The sequence below is a fragment of the Syngnathoides biaculeatus genome, chromosome 14, assembly GCF_019802595.1.
Source record: "Syngnathoides biaculeatus isolate LvHL_M chromosome 14, ASM1980259v1, whole genome shotgun sequence".
NCBI lineage: Eukaryota > Metazoa > Chordata > Actinopteri > Syngnathiformes > Syngnathidae > Syngnathoides > Syngnathoides biaculeatus.
In genome coordinates, this window is record NC_084653.1 from 25,379,411 (window position 1) to 25,400,550 (window position 21,140).

General features: G+C 45.0%; 2 protein-coding genes across 6 annotated transcripts in view; one reads left to right on the forward strand and one right to left on the reverse strand.

The window, feature by feature from the left end:
- nck2a (NCK adaptor protein 2a) overlaps positions 1–21,140 on the reverse strand; it is a 44,621-nt gene that overhangs the window by 22,101 nt on the left and 1,380 nt on the right. The window contains exons 2-4 of one of the 3 annotated variants that reach the window (XM_061842490.1): positions 8,775–8,922; positions 4,287–4,383; positions 3,932–4,167 (exon numbers count right to left, since the gene is read on the reverse strand). The gene's annotated coding sequence lies outside the window, so the exon portion shown is untranslated. Of the gene's footprint in view, positions 1–2,105; positions 2,163–2,792; positions 3,061–3,931; positions 4,168–4,286; positions 4,384–8,774; positions 8,923–21,140 lie in introns of those variants that run through there. The other 2 variants (XM_061842491.1, XM_061842489.1) reach the window with 2 other exon arrangements.
- Positions 9,072–21,108, forward strand: fhl2a (four and a half LIM domains 2a). Of its 3 annotated transcripts, none has more exons than XM_061842492.1 (6): positions 9,072–11,514; positions 18,856–19,031; positions 19,143–19,317; positions 19,405–19,574; positions 19,654–19,840; positions 20,579–21,108. In XM_061842492.1, the coding sequence occupies exons 2-6, from the start codon at positions 18,876–18,878 to the stop codon at positions 20,728–20,730; spliced, it is 840 nt and encodes a 279-aa protein (XP_061698476.1). In that variant the 5' UTR covers positions 9,072–11,514; positions 18,856–18,875; the 3' UTR covers positions 20,731–21,108. The 3 variants fall into 3 exon arrangements, with proteins under 3 accessions (XP_061698476.1, XP_061698477.1, XP_061698478.1); XM_061842493.1 differs by having other exon boundaries at positions 9,072–9,759; XM_061842494.1 differs by lacking the exon at positions 9,072–11,514 and adding an exon at positions 16,813–16,838.

Consider the following 21,140-nt stretch of genomic DNA (forward strand, 5'->3'; position numbering starts at 1 on the left):
ATAATCAACTGAAGGGAAAAAAAAAAAAAAACAGAAGTTTAATCTATTGTGAAAATTACATGCACCGATAGTATAAATAACCTGTAATTGTCAAGTAGTTGAACCTGAAGCAGCCTCAAAAGTGCTTATCAAACTAGTAGTACTTCGCATTCGTCAGTATTGGAGAAGTAGCTCAGTTTCTGCTTAATCTTTATTGCTTCTTTGGTTTTGTTTAATCATTAATCAATTATAACTAAACATTAAACCGGTTACAAAACACATTATGCCATAAAGCAGTTATTTCCAACCTTTCTAGAGCCAAGGCACATATTTTACAATTGAAAAATCAATCCCACGGCACACTTAACAAAAGTAAATATCACCAAAAATGGATCGATTAATTACTGTATGTACTTCCTGACATCCAATAGAAGAGGATTTTTTTGTTCTGTCTGTCATTGTGCCTCGCTGGCATAAATAGATGAATAAAGATACATTTCCTCAAAATGTTTTTTTTTTTTTTAAGCAATTATATCAAATTGGATAACTTCCCACGGCACATTAATGTACCCCGGCACACTGTTTGGGAATCACTGCCATAAAGTAATGCAAAATAGTCTTATCCAATTAATCGAGCGAAAAGATTGGGAGAATAATTCGTTCTAAAAATAATCAATGACAGCACTAGTGACAAACAAGGACTGGATTGGACAATCGTAACGAAAAAAGTGACAATCAAACAAGGCATTTGACCTTCGCACACATAATCAAAAGCTGTCATGGAAAAACTGCAAACCGTGTCTTCTTATGCAAAACCGAAGCTGAGAGGCACCACTTAAACTGTACCGTTTTATTTTATTGAGCCACAAACAACACTGAATTGCCATGGCCGACAAAGCTAATTTATAACAATAACAAAAAAGGAACCGCGAGGGCAATAAAAGGACACCGTGAATGGCTCCGAGGTTGTTGGTTTCAGTCAGGAACTAAAGCCAACATTTTGCAAGAATGTACTTTTCGTGCCCTCGCGACTCTAAACAGAGTGTTCTGATGAATATTGTGTTTATGGAGTACACATTCAAATTGACCAATTCATTAATTTTCATGATCTCAGAGAGCCCTTTGTTGTCGACTGAAAATTCACATCAAAACCACCCTCCCGCGCGTCGGGTCAGCAACATGACGAACGTCACGTGACCAAACCGCAGAAACAGCTCAGTGGACTTCCTGGATATGCTGTATTGGGGGTAACTGGCACAAATAAGAAATGACGACATAATGATTGGAACTCAAACTTGCTAAAATTTTGGACGCTGGTGATGGACAGCTAGATGGTACTTTTAAACCGAAACATAATTTTTGTAAGGCTGCCCACTTCATTTGCGACGTCGCGACACCAGCAACCAGCATTTACATTCTGACACGAAGCAAAACTAGTAGCTGCTGAACAGCCCCAAATAAAAACTAGCTACCCAAACGTGCACGCCACGCAACAGCTCAGTCAGGTTTGGCCACTTGGCCACTCGCTCCGTGAGCGGGCGACCTAGAAATTAACTTCTCCAGACATATTGTGTCTGAATTAATTGTCACATCACCAATCTAAAGATTTGATTGTCGACGCGAAATTGCACTTGGTGACGTGAGAAATCCGGCTAGGGCTTCTGTGTGAAAAAAAAAAAAAAAAAAATAGCATGTTGCCATATCTTTTATTTTGGCTCTTTTGCAGGACTTCTTCTATGAAAGACAATTGGTGCTATGGATGGGTTTCCGATGACCTCACCATTAGACCAATCGGAAAAATTAATGATGGGAAAAAAAAAAATTCACGCTTCACCTATTACCTGCGTTTTCTGACCTCTATGACACACAAGATGGCGTAATTGCAAAACCCTATCCAAAGAAACACTGACTCTTTCACCAGAAACTCATAACTAGCATTTATTCATAAATGTTGGAAATGGTGGCAGAGTAGAGTTAGCTGAAGATTCGCCAGCTGTCGTAAATCAAGTGTACAATACACAAAACTGGAGAACTGACAACAGCGACTGATTTTTTTTTATGATATAAGACGACAAGTTTCTTCAAAACATTCCTGACGCTCTTTCGTGCGCTCACCTTCCACATACCTGACATTTCAAGCGAACCTTGGAGCCTTATCGGAAGGGTGTGCCTGCGGTGGGGGGGGGGGGGGGGGGGGGGGGGGGGGGGGGGGGTGGACCTTGCAAAGACCACCTGCGCCCGAACCGGAAGCCCGGTCCTCATATCGCTCATTATCATGAAAAACCAAATACACCTGTCTACGCAGACAGGGAGGAATCCCAAAATCTGTGAAGGAGTCCAGTGAAAGAGAACCACTAGAGCCAATGACAAGCAATGTTAAGATTTCAACACTCAAACTAAAATCTTTAAAATGGGGTTGACAATATCACTTGACCAAAAACAAAATAGCAAGAAAATAGGTCCAGGACAACAGCTGTGCGATGTCGAATGTCTCGACTATAACCACTTCTGGAATTAAATACAGCAATTTAACATGTTCATCGAAGCGGTTTTTGTTGATGAAGTTAAGGGCAGTGGAAAACACTGATAAAATTGGCACATTTGGGGGGAAAACGAGACGCAAACGGCGGAGGCAGCACGACGTCTGACCGGACAAAAGACCCTGCGCCAGAGCCTCCGAAGTGACGAGAGCACGCAGCCGTTTCGTCACAACTTTCACTGCCTGGTTCACCGTTTAAAAATCCTCCACAGCCTTCAAGAACATTTTCGCGAGGTATAAAAGTTGTTGAGTTGGTGAACGATTCGGAGCTTACCTTTGTGTTGGCACCAGGGAGGAACCCGCGACGCACGACCCCAGGAAAAAGCCGCCTGGCAAAAGTTACTTTGGCCAAACAGCGGACGTTTAAACGCACCAATGGTGTCTTTTGCATATATCTTTTTTTTTCTTAAGTCGCAGACTGTATTGTTCACGCAATACTCGCTTGTTTGTTTGTTTGGGGTTTTTTTGTCTTTTTTTTCCCCCTGTCGCAGGCTTGAACGCCTCCACCACCAACTGCCTTCCACACCGCATTCACGCGGAACAAGCTAAGCAATGGTGACTGCTTGACATCCGGTTTCAGTTTTCAAAATAAAATCAAGTTCGATGTTTGTCAGGTAAGGCCACTGATCTTAAACAACAACAACAACAAAAAAAAATGGATTTCCAGTTGGGTGCCATCTTGGTACTTCCACATTTTGTGGCGGATACAGTTTACAGGTTGGATTGTGGCGGGGTTTTTCTCAAAGTTGGCACGTAAAAATAAAACTAGTCGTGTGAATTTGACATTTTTTTCCAGTTCTGGTAACATGCAGGATTTTTAATTTGACTTGGTAAGCCAAAAAAGGCTAAGTGCCAAGGAAAGACATAGAACACCGTGACTACCAAGAAACCTTGCATATTACCGAGGGCCGGAGTTCCGTGACATGTTAACTTTTCCCAAAATATCCACTATCATCATAACATAGCAAAAAAACTAAGCATTTTTTTGTCATTAAAAACATTAAATTTCAAGTCAATCAGTTCGGTATATTTTTGGAAAAAAGGACTGGCAATGGAAAAATACATGCTAAACGCATTGTTCATTTGTCGTCTCTGCGCCGTCCCATTTCAGACAGAAAATTTAAACGTGTTTCCTCCAATTTTAAAATCAAATTCAATTTGCAGAGCTCTGTGTTATGAAATTCATCGAAAATTTCACAGAAAATGTGTTTTCTTGCTTATCCACTGATGAAGTTTGGGAAAATATTGACATCGCTTTTTCACGAAAAACCGTCGGCCTATAAAGGTGAAGCAGAGAGTGAACGGTGAACAACAAAAACCGTAAACAAAAGTGAATTAAGCTCATCAGAAAATTAAAAAACGACCCTCTACATACAAAGTTTAACAGTGTCAAAGTAAATCTTTCTCACTTACCTGTGGAATGTTTTCTCACAACCACGAAACTGGCGATTAACGCACAGGTCGGCATGGTTGTTTTGGGAGTATCAAGATGGCGGATGGCGATTTCTGTTTTGGTGTCCATTGAGCCGTCGACTTTGCGCCTGAAGGAAGCTCTGATTTCCGGTTCGAATCTCCCCGTTCGATGGTTGACTTTTTGATCGCCGGTCCTAGCGGTGACGTCACCAACGCCGGGACTGGTACTGGAGGCCCTGAGGAAGAGCGACACTTTGTAGGGGGATGATGTCGCCCTCTTGTGGAGGATTTTAATCAGAAGTGCATGGAACCCAGAATATGGGAGCGAGAAGATTTCAGTTCTGTCGCCCCCTACCGCTGGAATCCAACATTACAACAAAGCGGTCCACCGTTTCACTATGACGTAGACTTCTGACGTAGTCAAAACGTCATACACCAACAGCTCTCGAAACCTGTCAAATAAATCAAAGGGGCGGAGAGAAATTGTCAAAAATTCAATATGAAGAGAACATACAGTACATGCTCTGACCACTGCAGTAATAATATCATAATAATATAGTTGTAGCGCTTTGTTGTTGGTATAATATTATGTTATTATTACAGAATCTATAAATTGGAGTGTGACGGTTTAGTTTCTCACAGAGTGAAACATTTTTGGGAAATTAGTTAATTTTAAACTGACCTGCTGTGAAGACATATTACATTATAACATTCAGATGAGGAGTCTGAAGCATTTTTATTAGAACGTGGTTGTTTTTTGTTAACTCGTTAGCCAATTCGAGTTGGACTGTCAACACAATTATCAACCCATCCATCTTGTTGTACACCGTATTGTTTGGCAAGCTTTTGTCAGCCACGAAATATGTTTTTGTGGATCGACTGAAATTGGATATATATATATACACAGGAAGGAGTGGCTGGAAAGAAATTGCATTATGAAGTTGGGCTGATGTTTTTCATTTGAGTATAACTGGAACAAGAATGAAGTATAACTAGATTATTTTAAAAAAATAGTACGCAGTGGAGTGTTTACTGGCAATATTAATTTTGGTTTACCATTTTAGCACATGACCTGATGCATTATTTGCCTTGGGGATGCTCGTGAAGGTGGGACTGCACCAGGGATCCGCCCTGGGCCCCTTCCTGTTTGCGGTAGTAATGGAGCGCTTCAACTTCCTCCATCGGTGGCGCACGTCTCGTGACTGACCTCCACGGGGGTCTTGAGTATCCGAGAGCACCTTGGCCCTTTTTCACATGAACGCTCATATTGGACAGTCGTGACAGGCTTCCCTTTCAAAATCAACTAATTGGAAAACTATGAGAGCGATGATAACGATGATAACGAAAGGCACGTGCGCGTCGGCTCGTCGAAGTACAGCAGGGTCACGGATGCGTGAGAAGCACCATATTTTACTGCAATGTTATAGTATGAAGTGGAACAAAATACCAAGGTCAGTGATGTCATGGTGAAGGATTGCTTTCCCCCTGGAGAGCAGATTCAAGATTTAAAAAGAATTATGATATAGATATCAACCAATGTCCTTCTGACTTGCCATAATTGTACTTGGAATTGTAGGAATTTTCATCTGTCATAGACTTTATGGAATTATCCATCCATCCGTTTTCTACAGCTTCTCCGGGAAGTAGCTTCAGCTGGGATATCCAGACTTCCCTTTACCCAGCCACTTCTTCCACTCTCTTCCAGAGGGATCCCGAGGCGTTCCCAGGCTATCCGAGAGATGTAGTCTCTCCAGCGTGTCCTGGGTCGTCCCCGGGGTCACGCCCGGAACACCTCACCGGGGAGGCCCCATCCACCTCATCTGGCTCCTCTCAATGCGGATCAGCAGCGGCCTGACACTGAGCCCCTCCCTGATGACCGAGCTTCTCACCCTATCTCGAAGGGAGAGTAAACTCATTTCGGCCACTTGCGTCCGTGATCTTGTCTTTCGTATATGGAATTTCATGTGTGGAATTATAACCAGTTAAAACGACAGATAAAAGATCTGTATTTCAGTTTTCTGCAACGCCCCTTTTGCCGTTCACGCGTACGGGTTTTCTCCTCATAGATGTCCACAGTTCAGTTGGAGATGTCCGTCCATTTATCCATTTTCCAACCCGCTTATCCTCACAAGGGTCACGAGAGTGCTGGAGCCAATCCCAGCCGTCAACGGACACCCTGAACTGGTTGCCAGCCAATCACACGGCACATCGAGACAAACAGCCGCACTCACAATCACACCGAGGGGCAATTTACCGTGTCCAATTAATGTAGCATGTTTTTTGGGATGTGGGAGGAAACCGGAGTGCCCGAAGAAAACCCACAGAGGCACAGGGAGAACATGCAAACTCCACACGGGTGGGGCCAGGATCAAACCTGGGTCCTTAGAAAAGTGAGGCCAACGTTTTACCACCGTGCTGCCTCGCCTCATCGTATTTACATCAATTTATGAACTTTTTGGAATCAGAAATCAAAGAATATTTTTCATGTTTGGTAAATTCTAAAATGCTTGTAATATCACAACGTTATCATTTATGGAATATGACAATTCGAAATTTTGTTCCAGATTTTCACAAGAACCACGGAAGTCGACAAACTAGATTTTCCTTTGCGGGCCAGATAAAGTCACGTGGTGAGCCGGATATGGCCCCCGGGCCTCGAGTTTGACACCTGTGATCTTACAAGGTCATTTTGCCTTTGATTGGATATCTGAAAAGGGACACGTCAATATCTGGAATTGACGCAGAAAATTCAACACATCAAATTCTGGTCCGGTTCTGAGTATAACCCTGGCGGCATGCACTTGATGAGAAGACGGAGAAAGAGAGAGAGTGGGGGGGGGGGGGACACGAACTGAATCCCTTTGCACGTCCTCACTTTCAACAGAAGACGACATATCAATCAAGTCAGAGTTACACTAGTCAGCGCCCCCCACCCCCACTTGCCACGGCTTCCCCCGGGCCAGGACTCCCTCCTCAGCCCGCTTTTCTGTATCCACCGCTCGCCTTTCACCCGCCGGAGTTAAATGACGGCAGCGGACCGCCCGCCGAGCGGGCCGCCAGCTCCAGTTGCTAAGGCCGAGGAGCCCGAGGTCTATTTTGACCGAGGGTCGGCCGCGTTTAAGCCCCCCCCCCCCCCTCCGTCTGGAAGTGATGATGCGGACCGGACTCGGCGTGACTCCCGGGCAATGTGAGCTATGCCGCGGCCCGGGGGGGCGGCCCGTGAAACGTGACTCAAGCGGAATGCGCCGTAATGAATTGAAACGGCACACTGCGCATTAGACGGGTCCGAGTCTCGGTACGCAATTTCATCCTTTGGATATGGAATCCCCTGTGCAACTATTATTTCATTTGCAGGAAAAAGAAATGATACGGAATTTTGTTTTGGACGCGTGTCGACGCCTAAATTCGATAATATGTTGCCGGGCTGGGTACGCGTTTTAAAACGATATTCTACAACTCGTGTGGATCCGATTACAAGATTGTACTGCACAGATGCGACATAAACGGGGACCTTTCCCGCTCAGAGGTCATTTGAAAATTTTAAAAAAAGTCCTCGTGAAAATTAGGAAACAATAATCTGAAAACACAACTGGACGTGGAACGGTGAACAACTGCCTGGCGCATCTGCCCCGCAATTCAAAGAACTCTGGTTCAAATCCCGCCTCTCGCCCACAATGGACCTTTCCGACCTGTCAATCACTCGTACAATTATAGCCAATCAGATAGCCGCATTGTCTTCACCCGTGGCTTGACACGCCCCTTTCGCCGTATCGTCCCGCAAGCAATGCTGGTTGACAGTAGCGTGCGCTTGGAAAAGTTAATGTTATGAAGGAAATGGTCCTCAGAGGTGCTTGGGGAATGTGCAATTCCGATGAAAGAAATCCTGCCCGGTTGATTCATTTTCCAAAGCCTAAAACACAGTTGACGAAATGTCTACGATGGATTGAGCCTTGCGGAAGAGCACGAGTACAACCAAACGTGGACACTAGCGACAAACACAAGGCTGTATGTTCGAAGGTAAGTGAGGGAGAAGTATCTTCTCTGAGTTTGATTGGCTTATTATCAGTGCAGGAGAACAACTTTCAGTTTGTTAGCGTACCACTGACCTCCCGAATGAAGTGTGTCATGTTTTATGCCCAAGAGTCGGGTTAGTGATATGTAAATGCGCCAAGTCATGCAAGAGAAATGTCTATTTTCAGACTTTTAAGACGGAGCACTGGGTTCCATTACGAGCCGAGTCAAATGAATACACCCGCTCTTCTTCTTCTAAAGACACTTCTAAAGATGATATTACTCGTGATCTTTCCAAGTAAAAAAGTACTCACCCTGCTTTACACGCGCAGTACGATTCCACTATTTCATCCTGTTGGATCTCAATACAAAGTTTGTGAGGCGTCCAACTTTTTTGCATCGATTGCCGACGTTTCGCTGTAGCTCTGACATTGCGTCCCGCTCCGTCCGAAATCTTAATCCCGTGTACATATCCTTGCGTGAAATAGTTGAGACCTCCCCTGTAGAACTCTCCGGGACGAGCCTGACGCATTTGACAAAAAACATACCCCGATATTATCTGGAATACGCGACAGAGAATCGACTTCAAACGTGTTCTGTTCATTCGCCATTTTGAAAGCTTGTGGGGCATGGCTAGGGGGGCGGAGCTTAAGGTTGCCATCGGAAAATTCCATTGGTGAAATATTGTAAATAATCTGGCTCCCACTTTTGAGGTTTTGGGTGCAAATCTGGCGTGTATACATTCACTTTTCATTCTCTTTCCAGTAGGTACAACACCTCCACCACACAACAAAAACAAGATGTATTTACAGTATTTTAACGGGTAAAGTACCGCGAGGAGTGTCCCTCCATCCATTGTCTGAGCCGCTTATCCTCACAAGGGTTGCGGGAGCGCTGGATCCTATCCCAGCTATCTTCGGGCAGGAGTGGGGGAGCCACACCCTGATCTGGTTGGCTGCCAGTCGCAGGGCAGACAGAATCTGGGTACAAGTGCAGCATATAAAAAAAGTCCTTCCAAATATAAAAGTTATAATAATCAGATGTGTTCAAATGCAACTGCAAACTAAATGTTTACTTTGAAATACAGAAAATACAGAAGGATGAAACAAAGCATCTCCAGAAACTGTAAAAGTGACAGTGGGCGAGGAAACTGAACCGGTAAATGTAATATTTATATTACATCTACATAATTATTGGAAGTCCACTCACAGTTATTGCTTGTACTGTGGAGTTTATCGGAGCAAACAACCTTCGGTTTCGAATTCCCGCTGCTGCATTCGGACACCCGCGGCCCGGTAACGGCCCGGCAGCCGTCCCAGCCGCTGTTGCCATGCAACGGGCGGCGTTTGCCGGATAAACAGAGGGCCCGAAAAGTTGGCAGGGAAAGCCAAGCGTCTTTCACGCAGTCTCTGAATTTAGAAAAGGATCAGCGGAAACTTGACAGCGGTGTGCCCGAGTTCTAGCTACCAAAAAAAAAAAGTGCTTTTTGCATTTTTTGTCATTTTTGGATGGTTTTTGGTCAGCGGAAACTCGAGTTTTGCCCCAAGGAGGAAACAGGACGTCCCTCTGAATAAAACCATCCCGTCAGAGTAAAACGCTCCAATTTGAAAATGAAGGGCGTAGCAGAGGCAACAACAAAGTTCTCAAAAGTAGAATATTTATCTGATTTGGTTCCCTCCAATCATTTTGTGCTTATTAAAAGTGGATTAACGCACGCCACTGGGACTTCCTCCGAGCTGCTCGTGATGTCACAAAACAGTCGAATCGTGCGTGCCAAAGAAACAAGTTACTGCGCAAATAATACAGCAAGGCGCAAGGTGAGCGCAAGACATTCTATCTATGTTTCCACACACAGAGTGTCAGGTCGACGTGTCTGCAGCGCTCGTGCGAACAAATAGAACAAAGACAAGAGATTTTCCAGATAAAAGCGTTGAAACGTCCCACTAATCTTTTCGGGGATTGAGTTGCCTGGAAACACAACACCGGTTTAAATGCGCGTGGATTTGCCGAGTCATATATAGACACTCGCCGTCTCGATGACAGCCAGCGCTTACGTTGAAAACGAGCCCAGGCGGGATCCCGGCAGTCCGTACCGGCCTGCGCGTCGGGTGGCGAATCGCTACGCTAACCCGAGAAAAATTCTCGGGGGTGAAGCGTGTGCGCAAATGATGCCATTAAGATTCCTACGAATGCTTTGTAAATATTTTCTAAATGGATGGAAAATTTGTTCGCAACCGTTGAGCTTGACTTGAATCAGTTTTACTGGATTGCCGATACCGCTCGCAAGGTGGTAAAATTCTAAAGCGGAACCTTTTGGGAAACTATGGAAAATGACTTTGCAGTCCACTAGTTTTTGTACGTTTGCATTAAAAAGTACTTTTGCTGGTCTTTGAATTCAGATTATTTTTTCTTTGTGAAGATCAAATTCAAGAATGAGGACAAAGAAATGTAATAGCCATAAAAGTCAAGCTAACGGTACAAAAAACAAACAAACAAACAATGGCACCGTACAGCACTGACAGAAGGAATGGGTTAAATTTTTGGGTTGACGCGCTTGATCTTCGTTTTAGCCACGACACCCAAAAATCCGGACAACTGATATTGGTGAAAAGTCTTTAACGCTTCATCTCCACAATTCAGTTCTATGTCGTTCTCTATGGAAGTAAATATGTGCCACCAGGATTTGAATTCAAAATCTATCCATCCACCCATTCATTTTCTTTGCCGCTTATCCTCACGAGGGTCGCGGGGAGTGCTGGAGCCAATCCCAGCTGTCAACGGGCAGGAGCACCCTGAACTGGTTAACAGCCAATCGCAGGGCACGTAGAGCCAAACAACCAATCGCGGCCACAATCACACCTAGGGGCCAATTAATGTTGCATGTTTTTGGGATGTGGGAGAAAACCAGAGTGCCCGGAGAAACTCCACACAGGCGGGTGCGGGATCGAACCCGGGACCTCAGAACTGTGAGGCCAACGCTTTACCAGCTGCGTCACCGTGCACTCCTGGGATTCAACGAGCCACAATTCGCTGTCTGAAATTCAGCGTCCGTGGCACCAGGCAAGGGTCACTTCAGGTCAGAACTTAACAGCCATCCAATCCAGTTGCGCCTTCTTAGTATGTGATGTCACGTGACTGAGAAAGCGTAACTGGATTGGCTGCCTTCTTAACACTGAATTTAGACGGTGAATTTCAGACAGCCAATTGACCCCTCCGTCGATATTGCGCAATCCGCGTCACTGACCAATCAGAGGCCGGAGATCTGCATAAACCAAAGCCCGTTTTTGCTCCCGCCATTTTCTCAGTCAACATTGCATGGTCCAGTATAGGTTTTGTTAGCGTTTTATCGCGTATTTGGGTTAACAAAAAATATGGTTAAGAGGTGTAGTCACGGACTTTGTAATAGTGACGACGGGTATCCTGAAAGGCTAGTTGGTGGAGTTCGATTCGTACCCTTTCCAAAACCGAAGACCCAGTACAAAAAATGCCTTCGATGGGTCAAACTTTGTGGAAGACCGCATCATCAACTAAATCCATCTAATATCAACCGGAACACATATGTTTGCACGAAGGTATGCCCTATATTTGATTTTCAATACACGTCTCGTATAAATGAATTCAAAGTTCTTCGCTAGCATAACACTGCTGCGTGTGAACGATTGACACACTTATTCTTTGTTCAGCGATATTTAGCGATGATCGGACTGCACAAACGTATCGATTTCTTGCTGGCTCGCGGCCGAAAGTTAACCAGACTGTGTTTGCACGAAGATATGCCATAAATTTGATTTTTAATACACGTCTCGTATAAATGAATGAGACGTTCTCCGCTAGCATAACATTGCTCCGTATGAATGATTGAATGAAATCAGAAGCATGGAGTCTGTCTCAGTTCAGAATGTATTATATTGTATTTGCCATTTTTACTGTTTGTCTTACATCAGCGCACGTGGCGTGACGTCATTTCAGGAGGCGTGGTTAAGTGCCCTGTACGGAGGGGTCAATTGTAGCCAGTTGAATCTCAGGAGAGTGAAAATATTGCGTTTGAAATTTTTTTTTATGTGGAGAATTTGTTAACATTGAAAAGTTCAACTGAAATACAGCTATCGAAAATGTGATCGCTTTGAAATAATGTGAATTTTACATGGTAAAATTTTCAGCTGCATTTTTAATTCAAATCCCGGTGGCACATATTTAGCAAGAGTTTTCAGTAAGGATCATTACACGTTGATCATTTCTTTAGAAATAAATTTCTGAATGACCTTTATAAGGTTTTTTTTGCTTCTGTAATAGTAACGTTGTCTTTTGGTCAAAAACCTCTTTTCATGGCTTTTTTATTATTTTATTTTTTTTTTTAATTGATAAATGATGCTTCTGACATCTTCTGGACTCCGTTCCAGTCTTATGACATTCCCAGGGGAATTGGTGCTGGATTATTATGAGCGTAATTAGATAAAATAATAAAGCCAGTGATGTGTTGACCTCGTAATGAGTCACTTTTGATTGATTTTGGATTGTAAAAAAAAAAAAATGATTGGGCCTCTTATTGGGGACATTCTTATCCGGGATGCCGATATTTGTGTCGATCGATACGAGCGCCGTTCTTGTGTCACGGGAGGAAACTCAAAACGGTTTCATCCCGTCCATCGGACGCAAGTTGCCTTTTTGCGAGACCTTGCTTATGGCGCTCACGCCCGTTGGTGGGGTCGGTGAAATTGACGAGCCGTAGGAATTCCGATGGTTAACGGCCCAAAAAACGACGGCGGGGTCCGTCTTTTCCAGATCCTTTCCGTGCGGACGCCGAAGTTGGCGGCACAAGGACGCGGCGAGCTGGAGCATCACGAGACAGCTGCACTTTTATCCCTTGGACTGCACAGCTGAGCTGGAGGGAGGGAGGGGGAGGGTGGGGGGAGGCTAGGGAGGGGGGTCACCACCGGCCAGCTGGACAAAAGTAATGGGACACCCTGCCAGGGAAGAAAATAGTTGAAATCGAATGTAGCGTTTAATATTCCTCACACACTTCCAATAGTTCAGAGCGGAGGCCATTTGAGCTGTGTTGCTTACTAAAACAGCACATTGACTGTCCTGCTGCATGTCCCCCCCGCGGGGCCAGTGACAATTCCGGCTTGTTACCAGGACAAGTCGAGGCAGAAGTGCTTAAGATCTTTTATTATTATTATTTGTTTTGGAATGAATTGCAACTTCAAAATTGGTTTAAAATGAGAGTAGATTTCTTCGTGGTCGGGTTAAGTCAAGTTTGATCACAGCACAGGCAAAAACATATTGAGCTCCAAGGACGGTTCTCGAAAACAATCCATTCCAGAAGGTGGTTCGAGAAGTGATTTGTTCAAAATCCGAAGCGAGATCTCCCATTACAATTAATGGAAAAAGAAATAATGCGTTCCAAGCCTTAAAAAAATGGTTTTTTTTTTTGAATTTCTTTTAGCTTTTCCTGATAATAAGCTACATAGTCGAAATATATGTATATTTTAAATACTTTATATAATGAAATAATTTAAGAAATTCATTTATTTTTTGCTTAAAATGTGTGCTTTAGTAGTAGAGTAGGCTAGGATGGGAGTGCATTGCCGTATCTGTAGCCACTTGGACCCCAGCCTTGTAAACTTTTTTTTAAGTCAAAAAGTGCAGAATAACTTTAAACAAGCAATAATTGGTTGGGGGCAAAGAAAAATTGTTTTTTATTTTTGTAATTTGTATTTGATAAGAGGAGTCGCCGCATTATCTGTTGCCACACTGCCAAATAAAGTGAATAATGTGCTAATAAAGCTCGTTTTCTTACGCAGAGGGAACGGTTGCGCCGCATTTACAGAATAAAAGGAGCCGCTTCGATTGCCGATGACAAATGTCCCCCCTAAATTTACCCAATATGGCGCAGCCCGCTTAATCTCGGATTTGCCGACCTTCTCTTGTCTACATACTTTTACAAGTGACCTGTACATTTGGTTGATAAGCCCAAGGCTCGCCTCTTTTCACACGTTAGCCGATTACAGTGGTCATTTTCCCGCTAATTAGCCCTTCCATCTTCTTTGTTGTACGTTTTCCTGTCAAAATGTGCAAATTTACTGATTGCACATGCACAAGTACCGTACCGTAATTTCCGGCCTACAAGACACTTTCAACCCTGCGGTTTATACGGTGATGCGGCGCTAGCGTTAGCACGGCGCGAGCATTAGCGCAACTGGTTATAAGCCTCGGTAAACAGAAAGAGTTAAACGCTAGCGTGGCGCTAGCGTTAAACTCTTTCTGCGTACCGAGGCTTATAACCAGATGCGCTCTGTTGGCCGGGAATTACGATAGGCATAAAAATTACTCACACTTTAAATTTTAGGCGTAAAATGGAACCATTTCGTGGGCCACGGGAGTCCTGTTGAATCACAAGTTAATTCAGAAATTGATATGACTATTCTCACAAAATTAAGACCGTTTTAAATTTATCACGACTTTATTTTTAAAAATATTCACATTTTAATCGTCGCCATCAAGTATTTAGAATCTTCCAAGCGATACAAAGATGCTTTGTCTTTTGGTCAAAAATGATGAGTTTGTTTGGCGAACCGATGAACGGTTCTTTCTGACAATAATTCAGAATATCAGAATATCAGATGTCGGAATATCTCGTGATTATCCGGTGGAACAAAAACATACAGTATGCATGAAAATATGCCTCGTCTCTGTGAGCGGCAGAGTAATCCAATCAATTACGAATCATGTTCTCTCGAACGAGTACAACAGGTTGCTCTGTCTTCTGTTCGGCCACACGTCTCCCGCCCAATTAGCCAAATGGAGTTAAAGGGCACGCCGTGTTTGTCTGACTTTCCGCTTTTGAGCGCGTTTTAAAGATTTTTTTTTTTGATGCCATGCGCTGTTTTACTTTCTTCTAGCATTGAGAGAAATATAATGTAAAATATGTTTTTCGAGCTCATTGCTTGTGTATAGCCCTCGTGAAAACGATTTGTAGTTCGTAATCGATGTTCATTAAATAGAAAATCGTTCGTTTATTTGGTCTGTTTAATATACCGTCATTTTCCGCCTATGAGTTTTTTCACACGCTTTCAACCTGTGGTTTATGCGGTGATGCGGCGCTAGCGTTAGTGCGCCACGCTAATGCTGGCCCCGCACTAGCGTTAAACTCTTTCTGTGTACCGAGGCTTATAACCAGGTGCGCTCTCTAGGCCGAGAATTATGGTAATTTTCATCATCATGACATTCAAACTAAAAATATGACAATATTCTGTCTTTTCTTTCAAAAATATCAGATTTTCCATGGTCGAATTGTTATTTCGTTGAGTTGTTGAAAGTCATTCTGCGAACTCGTTATTAAATTCTACTTACTTGGGGTAGAATTCCATTTAAATCTTAAAATTACTTTTAATACTTCTTGTAAATTTATTATCTAACACCTCTGAACTTAGTGTGACTACATTCTCGCAACATTATGACTCAATTTGGTTGTTTGTCAAATTTGCCTCACGATATTACAAATTATTTCTCATACTTTGGTCTCTACAGTTCTGATGCATAACAGGCTTAACATCTGAATCCCTAAATTATGTTTTTAAAGGAATATTCTGAAACGTAAAGAAAACAAGTTTTATATATTGAATAACACTTTCACGCAACTTGACCTTATCCTTGTGAAATTAAGTTTTTCCTGCAGCTGATGTACATTTACAACTTTTCCTTTGGTGACGTTATCATGAAATTTCTTATAAATCCAAAGTTTATTCCCATAACGTCATCACTTTATTTCAACATGAATCCAAATTACGATTTATTCATTTTTGTAAAACGAGGACTTGATTCTTGATTTTATTCGACTGAAAAAAAAATGATTTTCTCCAGTTCTTCTTGAAATCTCCAAGTGACAAAATTTGTTTGACCTCGCTTGGTGTTTACGTCCCCTTGTAGTTTGCGCTATAAGCGAGCTGCCGAGCACATCAGATGAACACGGCGGGCTGTTGAGACCCCCTTTCTGTTTCCCCGCACAAACTAATCTCTCTTTGGCGGGCCACAAATAGAGCACGCGGAGCTTAGTGCAGCGCTGCTGACGCGTTTCTCGCTGGAGGGGGTCCAGGGGACCGACGGATCGGGAAAACCTGAGAGACAGCGGGAGGGAGGCTTTGGGTGGAAGAACCAAAGCGGCATCTGTGTACATATGTGTGTGAGTGGGCGGGCGGGTGAGGAAAATAGCGCTTTTATTTGGCACCGTGCGGCCGTCTGTCATCACCAGGCCTGGATACAATGTCCAACATGTTGGATGTTTGGGATTGATTGTATGCGTCCTCCGCGGTGAGCGGAGGTAGAGACATTTGAGACACATGAGTGGGGAGGGGGACGACAATCTTAGCCGGACAACCGACCCTCTGGAGGGGGGGGGGGGGGGGGTGTCCATTTCCATGTAAGAAATAATGCGAAGTTACGTAACATTTTGCGCGCGTTTGTGTACGATCTCCCATCTGGGATGATTGTTGCCGAGACTGGAAAAGCTTGGGCGGGGGGTGGTGGGGGGGAATAGATGCAAAGCTTCAAAATAATTTGCAGCAACTGTTGAGAATGAACATTTCATTGCGACGGTGAAAGGTAAACTGGCCGAGAGACCGTAAAAGGCCACACGGTCGACTCCGGGAGGCACTGAGTGAATGGGGGGGCCTCGGAGGTTATCTCTGAGAAGCTCTGCTGTATTTTTAGATCGAAAAGGGGATGGTGGTGGGGACGGCGGGGGCAATAACAACCCACCCACTCTTAATGTTGCGCCGTCCCCGTTTTCAATTAGCCCCTGATGGGTGGAGTTATGCAATTGACTAGACAGCTCCCAGCGAGTCAGACCTCAGTCTGGTCCAGACTTCGCACAGGCGCAAACTCCTCATACGGGAAGGTAAGACCGATCCATCCATCCATCCATCCATCCATCTATCCTTCGCTCATCCCCAGTCATCTTCAACTTCTTCCCCCATCCATCCTTTCACTCCACTTCCACAGTTTCTTCACCTTTCCACCACCTTTCTCCTTCAACCGCCATCCCCCAAAGAGGCCGCCGTCGGGCCTTCGGGCACCGATCTCTTTTGATTCTTATCGTCCTAAATTTCACCCCAGAGGCCATTTCCCACCCCCTTCGCTCTGTTTCACTTTTCACCCCTGAATGCATCCACCGCGCTCATATCCGGTCCAATCCGCACGTTCCATTTCAAGTCTTCACTTGAGTGAGATTATGCCATTAGCGAGTTACGCGGTTCAGGGCGGAGATCGGATGAGGATGGTGCGTTTTGAGGCTTTGCGGGACATGCCCGGCGGCTTTCCCTGACATTTCCCGCATCCTCGAAATGTAAACGTGATGCAAAGAGCGCCGCCATCTATGAAAAATAGCCAGAGAATGCCATAGTGGGAGGATAACGTGTCGATACTGAAATACATTTAATCTCCCAATATAGAAACGATGACCTAAGATTAGATACTGTTGCTGACAGATATGTGAGTATAAATAGTACTTTTATATTAATAGTCACGGTATTTGAGGTTCTTTTTATCCCCCCCTCCAATATATCATATCTCATACTGGAACAATATCAATATCGTATCGCAATAATATTGTATGGTGAGTCATTTTTATGGTAATATTGCAAGGAAAACATTTATTTGTGTGTTCTTTTTATTGTAAATATTTTCACAATTATTCCAACACTACCTTATTGAAATTCTGTCCTAAAGGTATTTGAGGGAGAAAATTTGATGTATTGATCATCACATAATTCCCATTTTGTTATATCCTTGTTTATATTTGCAAAATATTGCTAGAGCATCATCGTTAAGGTATGCACATATCTCCCAAAAATCACAATACTCCAATTAGCACTGGGTAAAAATATCGTGCTACTACGATGTTATTCTCAGCCGGGGTATGCAAATCTCAAGAACAGTTGTGCCGGACTTGGCAGGTCTAGACCCTTGACGACCCACGCGATGGTTCTTCATCTCACCAGCTTTCGCTTATCCGCCATCAAAGGGAGTCCGAGTATCCGGCAAACAGCTGCCCGACGTGTCGGGCCGACCCGGCATGTTGTATTTGTGGCGGTCTTCAGATTAGCGCTTTTTATTTTTAGACGGCAGCTAAATCCTTATATAAGCTAGGTGAGTCATGGCGGAGAGTGACAGACAATGAGAGAATGTGGGCGGGGCCAACGGAAAGACGAAACCTCTTTTGAATTTTCCAAAAATTTGGTCTTTTGAGTGGGACATTCTGTATCCGGAAGGGACACTAGACAGTGCGGAAGAGTTGGGAAGTTACTTTCTTTCTAGCTTCTGGATATGGACAAAGGTCCGGGTCAAGGCGCAGATGGGTTGTGGGCTAAACAGTCAAAAGCAGGGGTGAGAAACCTAGCGACCCCCGAGAGCATTTGACCCGGTCCTGCCAATCAAATGCTGGAAAATGAACATCTTTAGAATGGCCCCTGACAGCCAAAAATGATTTACAGTCCACGAAACAGCTCATAATTCAGTACATTTAGGCACAGGTGGAAGAACCACGGCGGGGGGTTAGCATGCAAGCAGCTGCAGCAGCAGCAAGTGGCCGTTATTCCAAGCGCGACCGCTCACGCACACAAAACGACAAGAGATACTGTGGCGCTGACAGCTGATGGATGCGTACAGTAGCAGGGTCAGCCATGGTATGCACAAGTTGCGTGTGTGCACCCCGACCGCAATTCGCACCCCAAATAGACTGACGGGGCTTATTTATAACCTCCTCGACAGGAGCCAAAAGAAAACAGGAGCCTTGAGAGAGATAGAGATAACACCAAGAAATTTGAAATGTGCAAAAGCATAACGCAGTAACAACACACGACCTTTCGCGCTTGTCTCTGTGCGTCTTTGATTTTGTTTTTACGATCCTGTGTTAGGGGATCAAGCGTGGGTGAAAATGGCTGAGCGCTACGACTGCCACTACTGCAAGGAGTCCCTCTTCGGGAAGAAGTACGTGCTGCGGGAGGAGAATCCCTACTGTGTCAAATGTTACGAGAGCCTGTACTCCAATACCTGCGAGGACTGCAAGAAACCCATTGGGTGCAATACCAGAGTGAGGGCACGCCAATAATTCAGTTCTCAAAATTTTACTGTCTGCCGACTGTCGGAATTCCCACCCTACCTGTCGGGCGCTAATGCATGCACCTCCGTGTTCCTGAAACAGGATCTGTCTTACAAAGACCGCCACTGGCATGAGGACTGCTTCAAGTGCTTCCAGTGCAAGCGCTCCCTGGTGGACAAGCCCTTCTCCACCAAGGACGAGCAGCTCCTGTGCACCGAGTGCTACTCCAACGAATACTCCTCCAAGTGCCACGAGTGCAAGAAAACCATCATGCCTGGTGGCTGAAACGCAAAAAATGAAAACACTCCATCAAGGGAGGTTTTTCGTCTTACCCCCATTTTCTCACCGTGTCTTTCCCGTGCAGGCTCCAGGAAGATGGAGCACAAGGGCAACAGCTGGCACGAGACCTGCTTCACTTGCCACCGATGCCAGCAGCCCATCGGCACCAAGAGCTTCATCCCCAAGGACAACCACAACTTCTGCGTGCCTTGCTACGAGAAGCAGTTCGCCATGCAGTGCGTGCTCTGCAAGAAGGTACTGTGGGCAACCGGAGGAGCTCCAAAATAACACAGCGGCACGGCAACGGGCTCACCGAGTTGTCGCTCCGTCGTAGCCCATCACCACTGGCGGCGTGACCTACCGTGAGCAGCCTTGGCACAAGGACTGCTTCCTGTGCACTAGCTGCAAGCAGCAGCTGTCCGGCCAGAGGTTCACCTCCAGAGACGACTTTGCCTACTGCCTCAACTGCTTCTGCAACCTCTACGCCAAGAAGTGTGCTTCCTGCACCACCCCCATTAGCGGTAAGAAAATATCTTCCGGTCATCCATTTTATATCGCCGGTGTCCTCGTTAGGGTCATGGGGAACACCCCGGACTGGTCAGCGTACATTTTGGCAAACGACCATTCGAAAATCGTTTCCCCTTTGCAGTTATTCCAGGACTTTCCTGACACATTACTAGGAATCCCACTCGAGTTCTAGGGAGGACACACCCCTCTCCAGAATTTATGGCTGCAACACGCTGCAATATGATTGGCTGCTCTATTCTAGTAGGACATACCCTACTGCCTCCAAACAGAAAAAGATGACCATCCATCCCATCAATTCTCTACCGCTTCTCCGCGTGAAGTAGTTTCAGCAGGGATTACGCAGACTTTCCTTTCCCCAGCCACTTCTTCCAGCTCTTCCGGAGGGATCCCGAGGCGTTCCCTGACCAGCCGAGAGACACAGTCTCTCCAGCGTGTCCTGGGTCGTCCCCGGGGTCTCTTTCCGGTGGGACATGCCTGAAACACCTGATCAGGGAGGCGGCCGAGAGGCATCTGGATCAGATTCCCCAGCCACCTCATCTGGCTCCTCTCAATGCGGAGGAGCAGCGGCTCGACATTGAGCCCCTCCCGGATGATCGAGCTTCCCACCCTATCTCTAAGGGAGAGCCCGGACACCCTAGCAAGGAAACTCATTTTGTCCGCTTGTATCCGGGATCTTGTTCTTTAAGTTCTTGAAATGACTTCAGTTTTTGAGTAATTTGGGTCTTTTTCAGGCCTCGGAGGCAGCAAGTACATTTCCTTCGAGGAGCGCCAGTGGCACAACGACTGCTTCAACTGCAAGAAGTGCTCCGTCTCCCTGGTGGGCCGCGGCTTCCTGACCGAGCGCGACGACATCCTGTGCCCCGAGTGCGGCAAAGACATCTGAAGGCCGCTTGCCGCACGCGTACACGCGGAGAGAAATTAACGTGAAAACGAACATCCAGCAGACGCGGCACGTCCTGCAGCGCCTTTACTCGCGTCTAAATGTACATTGTTGTACGGCACGATTACCGTTTGACTAGAACTGATGACAAAATGTTAACAGAATATCTACTTGCATGAATGTAGAGGACATGTTTGCAATTATGATGTCTAGAATCGACATGAATGAGATTGCACGCTTCTAACTTGATTAATCCCTGCGTCGTGTTCGGATTAGCCTCTGTGCAACACTTGCTATAGACTTTTGCGTAAAACGTAGATGTGCATGAAGTTACGTTTATAGACTAGAATGATTCGAAATAAAAGTGTTAACAAGGCATAATGCCTCATTTCTGCTCCAACCCTCCATTTTTG